At 31.0% G+C, this 15,152-nt stretch overlaps 1 protein-coding gene across 1 annotated transcript in view; it reads left to right on the top strand.

Annotated features, from left to right (window-relative positions):
* Positions 1 to 14,639, top strand: part of LOC117178038 — an 87,617-nt gene extending 72,978 nt beyond the window's left edge. Inside the window, exon 4 of the mRNA XM_033369241.1 lies at positions 13,149 to 14,639. Within this exon, the coding sequence (XP_033225132.1) occupies positions 13,149 to 13,489 (341 nt within the window). The 3' untranslated portion in view covers positions 13,490 to 14,639. The remainder of the gene's footprint in view (positions 1 to 13,148) is intronic.
* The last annotated feature ends 513 nt before the right edge of the window (positions 14,640 to 15,152 follow it).

The raw sequence follows: 15,152 nt of genomic DNA, 5'->3' as shown, positions 1-15,152 counted from the left end.
CTCAAACTTTTTTCTGTTATTTGCCTTAAGCTAAATATTTGAGCCGTACATGACCTTCCTGGCATAAACCCACTTTGGACTTCCAAAATCTTTGCTTCTGTTGTTTTCATTACCCTACGAATAAGTATTTTTGAGTATATTTTACTTACGGTACCTAATAAACTAATCCCTCTGTAATTATTGCAGTCGCTTTTATTTCCCTTTCTCTTGTATATTGGTACGATAGTCGCATTTTTCCAATCGTCTAGGACGTCTCCCATCTCGAAACATAAATTTATCAATTCGCACAGTCTATCTGGTATGCACTCGCCACCGTGTTTAAGCATTTCAGCGTTAATATCGTCTACCCCTGCAGCCTTACCGTTTTCAAGTTCTTAATTATATCCCTAACCTCAGTGACACAGACTTTCTCAATTGAGTTTTCTATCGCATCGTGTTCAACATCGCAGTTGTGGTGTGCTATAGCTTCATCTCCGAATTGTCTCCTAAAATAGTCTCTGAAAGCGTCTAGCATTCCGTCTGCATCTTATACCATTTCCCCCCTACTATTTCTCATGTTGACAAATTCTGTACTTTTGTTTCATTTCATTTTTTTATAAAGCAGTTTCTTGCTTCTTCGAAAGTCGTTTTGTATTTTCATCTCTTTTATCTGCTCTAATTATACCTTCAAGTTCCTTGATTAATCGTTTGAGTATCCTGTTTTCGAGTCTATAATCATTTCTACATCTATTTCTTTCCTCATTTCCAAGACCTGCGATGTTCAAAGTTCTTCTGTACGCTTCTCTCTTTGCTTTTTGGGCAGCCTCAATTTCATCATTCCATCACGCATCAGCAGACATTCTTCCTACAACTGCGGTACCACACACTTCGATCTTACATCTAACAAGGATAATCCGTAACTTTGTCCAGGCGTCCTCCATATCTTTGTTTTTTATGCGGTCCTCCCATGTTGCCCTATCTATTCTTTTGATTATCTTATTTTGGAAATCTATTCGCACATCCGGTTTCTGTAGGTTCTTAATTTTGATTCGCGTTTGTTTTGTTTTCTTGATTCTCTTTTTTCTCCATCCCCGACCTAAGTTAATCTTTGAGATCAGAAGGTAATGATCAGTATTGCATTCAGGACCCCTCATGACCCTTGTATCTTTGACTAATTCTCTTAGTCTTTCATCCGCAGCAACAAACTCAATTATACTGCGGCTATTTCCTTTAGACCAGGTGTACATGTGAATCATTTTATGCCTAAACCAAGTATTTGTAATAAACAGATCCCTTTCTAAGCATAGACCAACTAATTTATCTCCGTTATAGTTTGTTCTTGGATCCCCAAAATTACCTAGTACTCTTTCTGTATCCTGATTTTGGATGCCTACCCATCCGTTCATGTCTCCTAGTAGAATTATTCTTTCCCTATGTTCGCAAATATTTAATAAGTCATTTAAAGTGCCCCAGAAGGTGTCTTTTACTTCTCTGGGATCACAATCAACTGTTGCGTAGCATGCTATGATAAATAGTCTTCTAATTCCTATTTTCATTCTAGCCCACAGCAGTCTGGGAGATGCGAAATCATAGTCTCCGAGATGCTGCTTTGCTCTTTCATTCAAAATCAGAACTACTCCTTGTTTACCATTTGATTCTCTGTCTACTCCTGACCATATTTCAAATCCGCCTTTCAACACGCCGTTTTTTATGTCTTTGGTTTCGCATCCCTTTTTCTTTGTTTCAAGCACACATAAAATATCTAGTTTCCTCACGTCTATAGTTTCACGCAACTCTGTTACCTTTATATCTTTTACCCCCTTAGCATTCCAAACACCCAGTCTCCATTCGTCGCCTGAAACATGACCTTTAGATTTTCCGTGTGCATACCTTTTGTCAATTAAAGTTCCAGTTCTTTCCGAGGCTTTTTTGTAGTTTGTATTATTCATTGTTTAGACTATACGCCCAACTATCACCTTTATGCAATAAGTTTATTTTCTGAGTCGAATTCATGTCAAAGTTAAGTAGCAAATCGTCATATGGTGTCCCGTGTGAAAATAATTCATGACGCTACATTGTTCCAGCCTAGACCGCCACGAGCCCACACTGGCGCTATCTCGAGAAACTATGCTGGGGCAGTACGCAAATGTAACGCTCCAATTTACTAGCCGCTATCTACAACAGCTCTACTGGCGCGTTCTAGTGAATCTAGTAAAATTTAGTAGATCTAGATGCGACCTAGATTGAAAATTTAATACTTATTTTTATAATTAAATCATTCCTGACATAAAAGCACTATGAGCTACATTGAGAATATTTTGTTGACTGAATGTTTCCAAATGTTATTGATAAAAAAGAAAATGTCAATTGTAAATATTTTGGAAACAGAAGCCAACCTCAAAATTGAATTCTCATTTTAATCCATAAATATTAGAATAACATATTTTTTAAATCATTAGGGCCTATTCCTGCATTGAATCAAATTTTTATTCGAGGTGAAAAATTATCTAATTTCAATAGCTTTTATATGAGACGTTTTTTTTCAAATGCTGGGGTTAGAATAAAAAAAAACATCTTTACAAAAACTATTGGAATTATTCAATGTTCTACTCCGAATAAAGATTTAATTGGAAAGAGGACTAAGCCCTGATTTTCTAGAAAATATGTAATTCTAGTATTTATGGAGTAAAATGAGAAAATCCAGTTTTGAGGTTGGGTATTGATTCCAACGCCCTTACGTCGAAAAAGGATCTGGAAAGCTTCAAACCTCGTGGTCACGAAACGAAAAGTATTCACACTGAATGGCGGCATGGCAAACATCTGATTCGAAACATCCGGTTCCCGTCATTGTTGCGTACTTTTTTCGTAGCAGTTTTAAAATTGCACTGCATGATGAAAGTTGAGTGCTGTTGGTAGCACTGCATAATATTTGAGGTCAGGAAATATGTCATTTTAATGTAGATGAGTACTGGATACATGTCAAACGAAATGGAAAATTACTTTCCTAGAAAACCTAACGATAAAATGTCTTTATTCAGCAATAATTTTTTATATTAGCTTTGTCTTTCATTCAATAGTTTACCTATAAACAATGTATAGTGCTTCAGATCAATCGATATTCAGTGATGAATTAAATTAACAAATCTGCGCTATGGAGACATGACTGACAACACAGGCAACTTTATTTCTTCTATTTCCTTTGATTTGAGCACTGCAGTAAATGTAATTTGTTATCTTTTATTAATTAGTTTTTAAATGACGCCTTCTTTTTCAAAGTCCAAATAGGAGTACTTTCTAGAGCCAAGCTAGATTTTAGACGGAATTTTTATTTTAATATGATGTCAAATTCTGGCTAGCAACATTAGTGGGAAAAAATATTTTATGGCATTGTTCGGATTTTGTGTAAACGAAATTAACGAAAGTTGGGAAGAGGGTTGACAATATTCCTAATAAAGTTTGGAAATATGGGGAAATAACTTGGAGGAGTAGGCGAGTGAAAAAAAATGTAAGAGAAAATGGAGAGGGAAAAATTGACCAAAAATGTGGAGAGAAGGGATAGTGATTCCAGTAATGGGAAAAGGAAAAGACTTAGGAAAGGTACGAATGAAAGGAGGAAAAGAAGATAAGAGAAGGTTTAAGGAAAGGAGTAGCAGAAATCTTTAAAAATATAAAAAGTAAAGTTAGGTTGAGAGAAAAAATAGGAGATGGTATATGCGGATATATTGATGTGAGAGGAAAGTGAGGAATAAATCATGTGTTTATCAATAAAGTGTTACAGAGATTTAAAAGGAAAAGCGTCGTAGATTTAATGAGATGGAAAGAAGAAGGAAAGTTTTTTTTAGAAATCGAGGGATAGGAGGAGGAAGAGATCCAGACTATTAAGAATCGAATAATGAGGTAGAGAAAGTCAGGTAATGGATAGAAATTAAGTTAAGGAATCAACCTATTGGCAGAAGGATGAGAAGAGCAAATGTAGAGTATGTGAATAGGTAGAGGAGAGGTGCATAGCAGGGTTGTATAAGAGGGAAGGAGGAGAGGGGGGTGGCAAAAGTGTGTTGAGATAGTTTAAGGGGAGGAGGGGCTGGAGTTAGAATGGAGGAAGGAGATATAAAAAGCTGAATGAGATCCAAAAAAAGAATGAGGTAGTGTGGAAAGGATAAAACAGAAAGCATGAGGGAAAAATAAAGAGGAGCATAGAGTTAACGCGATAGGGAGAAGAAAAAAAGTTTTGTTAGAGATCAAGGGATAGGAGGAAGAAGAGATCCAGGCTATAAAGAATCGGACAAAGAGGTATAGAAAATCAGGTAATGGATGGAAATGCAGTTAAAAAGTCAACCTTTCAGGAAAACAATAAGAAATGAAAATTCAGAGTGTGTGAATAGGTAGAGAAGGGACGGAAGAATGTTTGGTACGGTTGTATGAGAGGAAAGGGGGAGAGGGGAGGATGGTAAAAGAGTGATATAAAAGTTTTAGGGGCGGAGGGGCTGGGTGTAGAATGGATAAAGAAGTTAGATATAGCTAGATAAGGTAAAGAAAACGAATGAGTAAGAAGTAAGAAGTAGCAGAAACCTTTCTAAAGTGGATAATCATTCATTCAAAGTACTGATATATGTAAAGGAATTAATTTAATTTAATTAATAATTAAGACACTATAATTGTCCATTATTTAAAATTTAGATTAAATTATTTTTCTTTTATTTGTGCCCTTAATCAATAATTATTCAATGTAGGAAGGTTTCCCCTATTTATATAGCATTTTTCAAATTCGAATTGAAATCACTGCGAGAGAATCTAAAAATATAAATCAGTCATTCAACACCGACACTGACTCACCCATATCTTCTCAAACGTAAATCAATAAATATGAAATGTCCGTGCTTCCGCTTTATAAATAGAACATGTAAAAATGATTAATGCATTTCCTATAATATGCGAAGTAACAAGCTAAAAAGTTAAAAAATTATTTTATCAGAAGATCAAGAAGTTTTCTTAACCAGAAAAATTAAATTACAATGGCAAAAGTTATAATAAAAAAGCCTTGATTTTCGACAAGAATAAATTAATTTTTTAAAAAAGAGTTTCATTAACAACAAAATAATTGAAATTCCGAGAAAAACGACGAATTTAAAAAAAAAATAGTGAAATTTTAATCAAATAGTTCAATTTTCAAGCCAAAAAAATATATTTTTTAAAAGAAGTCGAGTTTTCAACAAAAAAGTTCATTTTCAACCAAGAAAGATAAATTTTCTATCACAAATAAATTTTAAATCCAAAAGGAGTTTAAACAATAATTTTTAAGAACAAAAAAACGAATTTTCAAGCAGTTGAATTCAGTCAGAAAAAGACGAATTTTTAGCAGAATAATTCAATACTCAATCAAAAAGATGATTTTTTAACAAACAAGATTAATTTTCTAATAAAAAAGGTGAATTTTCAAGAAAATGTATTAACTGGCTACCAAATAGTTGCATTTTCAATTTATATAGGATGGATTTTCAAACAAATATAAAATAGGTCAATTTTGAAATAAAAGACTTTATTTTTGTAACAGTAAATTTAACAAAAAAGTTAAATTTCCTACCAAATAGGTTCATTTAAAGAAATCAATCAATTTTGAATAAAGTACTTGAACTTCCAACCAAGCAGTTAAATTTTTGACCAAAAAAGTAAGTTTTTAATCAAATGGTTTAACTTTTAACAAACACGATGAATTTTACACACGGAAAAATAATAATTTTTTGTCAAAAAAAAAAACGAATTTAAAAAAAGTGTATTAATTTTTAACCAAATTGTTGATTTTTGAAGTCAAAAATACGAATTATCTGCAAAACGTTGATCCTCAACAAAGTTAGTTTATTTTTCTACCATATTGTGGAACTTTGAGGCCAAAAAGACAATTTTTCTAAAAAAATCTGTTGAATTTTCAACTAAAGTGACAAATCTTTAACAATAAAAATTAATTTTTATCAAAAGATTTTATCATTAAACCTAGAAGTTGATTTTTTAGATTCTTTTGTAAAATTGAAACAGTTAAATTTTCAACGGAGGGAGAAATCTTCAAACAAAAGAATAAATATTCAAAAAAGGAATTCAATTTTCACCGAAGTAATGGAAGTTTTGTTTTAAAGAGAAGACTTTAGAGTAAAATAGTTGAATTTTCAACCAAAGAGATAAATCTTTAACTAAAATAATGTAGCTTCAAAAAATAAAATATAATTTTCAACAAAAGAGTTTAACATTTACCCCAAAAGATGATTTTAAATCAAGAAGATTAATTTTCTTATATTGTAATAATTCTATTTTCAATCAAAGAGATGAATCTTCAACCGAAAAAATAAATTTCTGACAAAGTAGTTCAAGTTTCAACCGAGTAGTTGAATTTTTGTTCCAAAAAAATGAATTTTTAATCAAATAGCTGAGTTTTCAACCAAATATTAAAAGTTTTAACTATAATAATGTATCTTTGAAAAATAAAATATAATTAAAAAAAAGAGTTCAACATTTACCCAAAAAGATGATTTTTTAATCAAGAAGTTTAATTTTCTATTATTGGGACAAATTGAATTTTCAACCAAAAAGATGAAGTTTCAACCAAAAAATAAATTTTCGACAATGCAGTTCAACTTTCAACTCTTTAATTGAATTTTCAATCTGAAAAGGTGTCTTTTAAATAAAATTGCTGAACTTTTAACCAAATAGTTAAGTTTTCAACCAAAAAGATAAATTTTTATCTAAAATGATCAATTTTCAGAAAAATAAATAGTTTTCAAGAAAATAGCTCAATATTCAATCCAAAAGATGATTTTTTAACCAAAAATACATTTTTATAAAATTTGAATATTTAAAATTCTAACTAGAGATAAATCTTCAAGCAGAAAATTTGTTTATATAAAAGTAGTAACAGTTAAACTTTTAATCTAATAGTTAAATTTTTAAACAAATAAAATTGTTAACAAAGCGAGATGAATTTCGAACCAAAAATATATTAGTAGAATTTTCAACCAAAAATGGGTACATCCACTGCCCCCCCCCCCCCTTACAACCCTGGTTTCTAGCGCGAATCCCTCCACCTGTTCAACTGGTAGTTTTTAAAACTATTTCTAACAAGTAGTGTAGGTTTTAAAAAAATTCGTGAAATAAATATTTGCTAAAACAATGTAATCAAATTGCTTTACGTGTTTTTAAGAACCAGGAATACCTATTTATCAAGATTGAAGTTTACACGTACCGAAGAGATAAGCATGAGCCTCATTAATTTTATTTAGACACTGCTGTTACCTTTACTGATAAAGAATGGTTTAACGTGTGAATGAGCCAGTAAGCACATTATCATGCAACCTACTTATCCACTGAATAATATCCAATAATAGGTATCTGTCAATAAAACAATCTCGAAAAAAATATAAATACTAATCAGCTTAATTTCGGAAATTTTATTTCCTTTTTAGGAATTTTCCCATCATTACCTTATCTAAGAAAGTGGTGTGACCTGCAAGCATTTAGGTTTTCTCAAAGTATCAAGATATCCCTCAAAATAATTAATAAGTAAAATTATTTTCGTTACACTCTGCAATGGCCAAACAAACACTTATATAGAGCTCAGAAAATTACTTATCTCTGATTTATTTGAAACTTTGTATGCCGATGAGAGTGATAATACCCGAAAATTTTATTTTCAAGGTCAAAACGCTCAACAAACTATCAAATTTAAGTATTTTGTTTATATAATTAAATACTGCAAATTTACGAAAAAGCCTTTTATGAAAGTTGTAGATCCTTTAAAAATGTATATTTTATGATATGTAGAGTTTTTTGAAAAAACCATTCGTTTTTGAGGAAAAAGGAAAAATGTGAGTACATAGTCTAGAATTGCTTGGAATGGGATTGTCGCACTCCTGTCCACTATGAGACGTAAGAGGACCTACATTATTTGCGTATCTAACAACGTGGGTCCCTCCCGCCCCCACGAGGCTACATTTTTGATGTGACCAGTCACAGAAGTGCCCCCTCCCCTCACGAGACGTAGGAAAGGGGTAGGTATGGGACCTTCAATATTTATGCGACCAGTCAGAAGCCCTTTGTCAGAAGTTGCAAAGGGGAAGGTATGTGACCTTCATTTCTGGGAGCAGTCAAATGGATGCCCCCCCCCCCCCTCGACGAGACGTTGGAAAGGGAAAGATATGTGACCTGCATTATTGTTCTCGCTAATCATAGGAGTTGCCTTCCCGTATTATCCTGTTTTTCTGGAAAAATAATGGTTTAAGGCGATAAGTTTAAAAGAATCAAAAGATGTATTTTTTCAAGGGTTACAACTTTTATCTAAGATTTTTTTCTCTAAACCTAATATTTATTGAAATATAGTTCAAAAATAAAGAAAAATAAGTTTTTTTATGTTTGATCTTGAAAATAAAAGTTGTGTGTATTTTTTCTATCGTTTCTGTGTGGGGAATTTTTTTAAAATGACATTTGCAGAATTTCCTTAGAAGACTCTTAAACTTAAAATATAAACGTGATTTCATTTTTGCACAACATAGACCTGAGGTCTTAAAGTTTACTCTGCATATATAGTGAAACTCTTCTATAGCGCCGATTTTGGGTCTGGCGTTGGGTGGGAACTGACACATTATAGCCCGCTCCGCTTTTGTTTGTTCACGCCTTCTTGCTCGCCTGAGTGACAACAACAGTTCCCGCGCACCCCGCGCAGCTCCTGTTACACCTACCTGCAGCGCGGCGTCAATTCTCGGAATGACTATAGAAGGGAGAGTTATTTAAGGGTTTTAATGTATTAAAATTAATTTAAATAAAGAAGTTTTTGTTGTTTTAATAATACAAGTATATAAAGGGACATTGAAATAAGTAAGAAATTAATCAATTTTATTGACTTTTATTATTAATAATCTTTAACATGAGTCGGGGGAGGGATCCACATATCAGAACCGTGAGGCGGTATTGCGACCGCACGTCCAAACATTTACGGAAGCATCTCAATTGACAATAACAAGTGAATTAAAGTTACGAAACGCTCGTATCTTAGTCACGGACGAGTAGTGACTGGAAGATAGAGATAAGATTACAGCACGTGCAATGACCCCCATGGTTCATAGCCACTTAATTTCTAATGACCCTATAGGATCGGGAAATTTTCTTCCTAACAAATTAGGTACGAAATTTTTATAAATTAAAAAAGCAATATTGTGTACTTTTTTGGTAGATTTTTTTGATCTGGATCTATTTATACTGTCTAGGATGGAAGATCTGATCAAAATGCAATAAAAAAATATTTCCTATTTAACACGTAAGAATATTGCCCACAATTTTTAATTAATAAGTTTTTCACTTTTCTTTAGTCATAATTAACTAACAACATTTTACTGTCTTCTGATATTAAATCTTATTCTTTTTTCTACAATATCTTTTAAGTTTCATTGAAATTCTTTAGTTGGTTTCATAAATTTAAAGCCAAAAAATTACTTTTCTACAAAACTTATGAATTTATAACCCGCAAATAAGAATTTTTAACAAAACTAGATCATTTTCAACCAAAAAGTTGAATTTTCAACCCGAAAATATAAATTTACGAAAAAAAGTTCAATTTTCAACCCAAATATACAAATTTTCAATAAAAATGTTAATTTTTAACAAAATAGTGAAATTTTTTAACAAAATGTTGAATTTTTTATCAAACTGTTAAATTCAGAAGTAAAAAAATTTAATTTTTTGACAGCACTTTAGAGTTTTCAAGACAAATTTTAAATTTGTAACAAAAAAGTTTATTTTTAACCAAAAAGTTTAATTTTTCATTAAAATGTTGAAATTTCAAACCAAAAATAAAACAAATTTTCAATAATAATGTCAATTTTGAAACAAATTGTTGAATTTTCCACCAAGTTGTTGAATTTTTTAATTCAATCACGTTTATTTTCTACAAGTCAATAAACTTTCAACAATAAAGTTAATTTTTTACGAAAGCGTTTAATTTTCAACTAAATAGTGGAGTTTTCTATTAAACTTTTAAATTTGTATGACATACACACGAATTTTTCCAAGAACATTTGATTTTTAAACCAAAAAATACAAATTTTCAAAAAAGTCAATTTTCAACAAAGAAGTTGATTTTTAATAAATTGTTGAATCTTCTACTGGAGTAAACAAAAAATTAACTGTTGATTTGTGAAAATTAAATAAATTAAATAAATCTTAACAGCTAAAAATTAAAGAATTGGCACGTTTCAGTCTTTGCAGATTCTCATAAAAAATCAAAAGATCTGATATTGACCAAAAATTTGATTTAACAAGTTTTTGTATTTTTTTTCTTTCAAATTAACAAACAATTTTTTTTGGTATTATTATACTAAAGAGAATATTTTGTCTACAATACCTTTAAGTTTCAATCGATAATTCAAAAAAAAAATATTGATGCCGAATTCAAAATGCTGTAACTCCCGTAATTATAAAGATGTTCACAAATTCTTTGCTCTTATGTAAGACTTTAATTTCACAAAGCTTCATTAAAATCAAAGGACTACGTTGTACGAATATAGTAGACCAAAATCCAGCGGCAGACTGGGTACCCAGGGGCGCGGCCGGGACCCATACTGGGGGCGACTAATAAAAAAAAAACACTGGAAAAAAGGAAAAATTGTTTCTGAGGATAACGAGCATAACTTTGTGAATTATAAAAACAAGACAATCAAAATACGTATGTTTCAATACCAATGCATATAATGAATTAAATAATATAAATTAATTGAAACGATACATTTTTCAGAGTAAATTGTAGGACACTTTCTTACTTTACTGGTATTATTTATAGAAGTAGAAGTGTAAATCGTGAATATTATTGAATATTCTTTTCACTCTTTCAATTGCAATCTAAAACATATTAATTTTTTTAAACAATAGAATCTTTTTGGGGCACCTTGGCATGGCTCAGGGGCGCCAAACAAGGGGGACGCAACCGGGGTTTACAGGCTGCGCCCTCATGTCAGTCCGTGACTGCCAAAATGCAAAAAATCGCGTGATTGAAATGAAAGTCAGTATTAAGGGGGGTTTTTAGGACGCTAATGCTGAATGCGTGGTAGAAAATTGAAAATTCAAAACAGGGGAGCAAAAAGCCAAAAGGTTTTAATGTTCTTTCATTTTCAATAGTTGAATTTTGAATTTTTCTCATTTTCTAACTGTTAAAAATTCAACTTTCTGCATTTTTAACGGGATTTTTTAAATGTTGAAAATAATGTAATAAATAATCTTTCAAGACTGAGTGAATATATAATTTTTAACACTTTTCAATCCAAAATTTCCTTATTTTATATTGAATAAAATTTAAGACTATCAGCTGTTGAAAATTCAAGAAAAAAATCAAATTAACTACAGTTGGAAGTTTTTTACAGTAGTAATTTTCAACAATTAAAAATTGACTTTCTGGTTAAAAACAAAAACGATTTATTGAATATTTTTCTCTTTTAGTAGAGAATTGTAACTATTTGATTGAAAATGAACTTTTTTTGTTGAAACTTCAACTGATTTTTAGAAATATCGGCTTCAAGTTTCATAAGATAATAGAAGATTGAACTATTTTGTTGAATGTTCAATAATTTGATTAAAAATCAACTTCTTTGTTGAGAATTCAATTGTTACATAGGAAAAAAAATTCTCTTAAAAATATAACAATTTGGTAGAATATCCAAGAATTTAGTTAAAAATTAAATTTTTTGTTGAAAATTCATATTTTCGGGTTGAAAATCCAAAGGTTTTGTATGTTAAATCATCCTTTTTAGTTGACAATTTAATCTTTACAAGAAAATTCAACAATTTGTTTGAAAATTCCATTATCCATTTAAAAAATCAAATATTTGATTAAAATGCATTTTTTTCGGGAAAATTCATATTTTCTATTTTTAAGTTATTTTCTTTTGCTTGAAATTTCAACATTTTAATAGAAAATTAAAAAATGTAGTTGAAAATGTAGGTTTTGGTAGAAAATTTAACTTTTTATTTGAAAATTCAACTATTTTGTAGAAAGTCCAACAATTTTTATAATAAAGACATAATTTGGTTTAAAATTAACTTTTTTTGTAATTTCAATTTTTTAGTTGAAAATTCAAATATTTGTCTGAAAATTAACTCTTATGGGAGAAATTCAACAATTTTGTTAAAAAATTAAACTTTTCTTTAATAAATTCAAGTTTTGTGTTTAAATTTAACTTTGTCGTTGAAGATTTATATATTTGGGTTGAAAATTCAACTATTTAGTTGAAAATTAACTTTTTCTTTAAAAATTTATAAAGTTAAGTTAAAAATTAAATTGTTTTTACTAAATGTGCATACTTTCGTTGTAAAAATTTAACTTTTTAATTAAACTTTTCTTGAGTAATTCAAGTTTTTTGTTCCAATTTAACTACGTCGTTTCAAGATTTATATATTCGGTTGAAAATTTAACTATTTAGTTGGGAATCAATTTCTTCGTTGATAATGTATGAAGCTGAGTTAAATTTACAAATTTAAATAAAAAATTACTTGAAAATTAAATATTTTTCTGGAAATAAACATTTATTTTAAAAATTTAACAATTTAAACAAAACTTTTCTTTAAGAAATTCTAGTTTTTTGTTTAAATTTAACGTTGTCGTTGAAGAGTTACCTATTTGGGTTGAAAATTCTACTATTTAGTTGGGAATTAACTTTTTCGTTGAAAATTTATGAAACTGAGTTATAAATTAAACTGTTTTTACTAAATATGCATTTTTTGCCTTTAAATTTCAACATTTAAATAAAAAAACTTTGCAATTTGATAAAAAAGTGAACTTTTTTTGAAAAATCAACCACTTAATTTAAAATTTATATATATACTAGGTTGTAGTTTCAATTTTTTAGTTAAAAATTGAAATATTTGTCTGAAAATTAACTTTCATGTAAAAAATTCAACAATTTTATTGAAAATTTAAACTTTTTCTGAAGAACCCTCGGCTGCGCCCCCATGCCAGTCCGACACTGCCAAAGTGCAAAAAATCGCGTGATTGAAATGAAAGTCAATACTAAGGGGTCTTTTAGGATGTTAGTGATGAATTCATTGAAAAAAATTGAAAAATGCAAAACGGGGTATCAGAAAGCAACAAGTTCTTGAACTCAGCTGTTTACTAGTTAACTGGTTAATTGAAATTTTTTTTCCAGTTGTCGGAGAATCGCAGAGCCCCCTGGACCCGTGGTCGATCGTCTGGTACATCGGCTCATTTGGTGGTCTGGTGGCATTTTTCCTGATAGTGAGCTGTTCCGAATGGTGCTGTCGACGAGGGGCCAGGCCCATCACTGTACCCTACATTCAACGAGGAGAGGTCATTAGCAGTGCTCAAGGAGTGACCGAGACTCCGCCACCTCCTTATCACCTTTTTGCACCTCCGCCTTATGATTCGATCAATTATGCCGACCTCACTGATAAGGCTTCGGGAGAGAAGCTCGACATTTATGTGATATCAATGCCTATTCAGAGCCCAGTGAACCAAGTGCCAGCGTAAAAACCCACACGACAATCCTCTGAACGAGGATGACCCATCAACTGTTAAATGACACCGAAAGTGTCGACTCTCTGATACCGTTTTCTGGATCTCAATAAAAAAAAAAGAACTTTTCGATCTTCCTGAACGAGGCAATATCGAGAGGTTTCAAATCCATAAGATCTAGAACTATACGACCTCAAAGTGATGAGTCCAAGATTTCTGAAGAATGATGACGAAAGATGAAAGGGAGATTATAGATTAGGGAGACGATTACATGTATGGGTGCACTATCGTCGGAAAAAATCACTGATAACTTTGAAACGTGATAACTCGGTCGGAAGTATTAATAGACACATGAGGTTTAGTGGAGATATACCTTGATATCTTGTCTTTAATTTAAGCCGGAAAAACTTAAAAACTATTAACGGGTTCGTGAGTTATGAATAAAAATGTGGAAGCGTTGCGTCGAGTTTCAGTAGCCAGGCCAGTAGATGAGTAAAGTGGGTTCTAACGCGAGAGTCCTACCCTACCGGCATCGAGAAGTTTCCACCTGTAGTGGTTCGTGTCCGTGCTAAAGTTTCTAGAAAAAAAGGGGTTCGTATCCGTGCTAAGCTTTCAGATCGTTCTTGAAGGGCCTTACTCATCTACTGAAGCCGTTTAACACGCTTGGATATTTGTAATAATATCTCGGGAACCAGTTAGGACTTTTCAGTTCTGATTGGCTTAAATTAAAGTCAAAGTCTCAACGTTTATGTCCTCTTTATCTCGAATTTTTGCTACATTTTTTTAGGTCTTGACAGGAGTTGTTAAACAAAATTCGAGAAGGTCAGAAATATCTCGATAAGCTTCATTCTCGACCGAGTTATCGTTCTTAAAAGTTGAAAAGGGACATTTTGTTTTCTAACAAAAAGTCAAGAGCCCAAAATTGTATCACGAATGACTTTTTGAGATTCCATTCTGAAAGTAGAAATAGTGCAAATGTGGAAAAACTCTTCTTCGATGCAAAAATTGTCGATATTTCCATTTTTGTCTTCAATTTTGCAATGATTATTAGCAACAATTTTGTAAAATTTAGGTAATATTTTCTCAATAAAACTTGAGAGGTGATGAATTTGAAACCTGGGTTCGTCAAGCGAAGATAAACTCGCGATAGTGACTTCAATAAAAATTACGCAACTCGAGTCGCGAGTCGAGGAGATGATTAGAATTAGGATTTTTTTTTAATCTCATAAATTTCGTACTGAAGAGTCTATTGGACGACTATTATTTTTCCAAAACATTATTTGCCAATGGCGAACCGTTTTTGCAAAAATCGGCTTTTTTAATTTAGTTTTTTATAGACTAAAATATTTTTGTTTAATAAATTCTCATTTAAAATTGTCCAAATGGTCCAAAACGATTTTAATTTTAAACAAAAAAGACGAACAAGCAAAACAGATTATTTTTTAAGCAAACAATTTTTTTCAACCCAAAAGAGAAAATTTTCATCGAAAAAAATGAATTTGTCAAATCGTTTAATTTTCAAGTCAAAAATTTCAATTTTCTGCAAAACAGTTAAATTTTCAATTTGAAAATATGAATTTTCAACAAAAAAGGCAATTTTCAACCAAGCCGAATTTACAACTAAAAAGTTGAAATTACCTGCAAATATATGAATTTTAACATAAAAGACATTTTCATC

Source organism: Belonocnema kinseyi, chromosome 8, assembly GCF_010883055.1.
Source record: "Belonocnema kinseyi isolate 2016_QV_RU_SX_M_011 chromosome 8, B_treatae_v1, whole genome shotgun sequence".
Taxonomy (NCBI): domain Eukaryota; kingdom Metazoa; phylum Arthropoda; class Insecta; order Hymenoptera; family Cynipidae; genus Belonocnema; species Belonocnema kinseyi.
The sequence above is the reverse complement of the archived record's forward strand: the minus strand, read 5'-3'. Positions and strand labels throughout refer to the sequence as shown.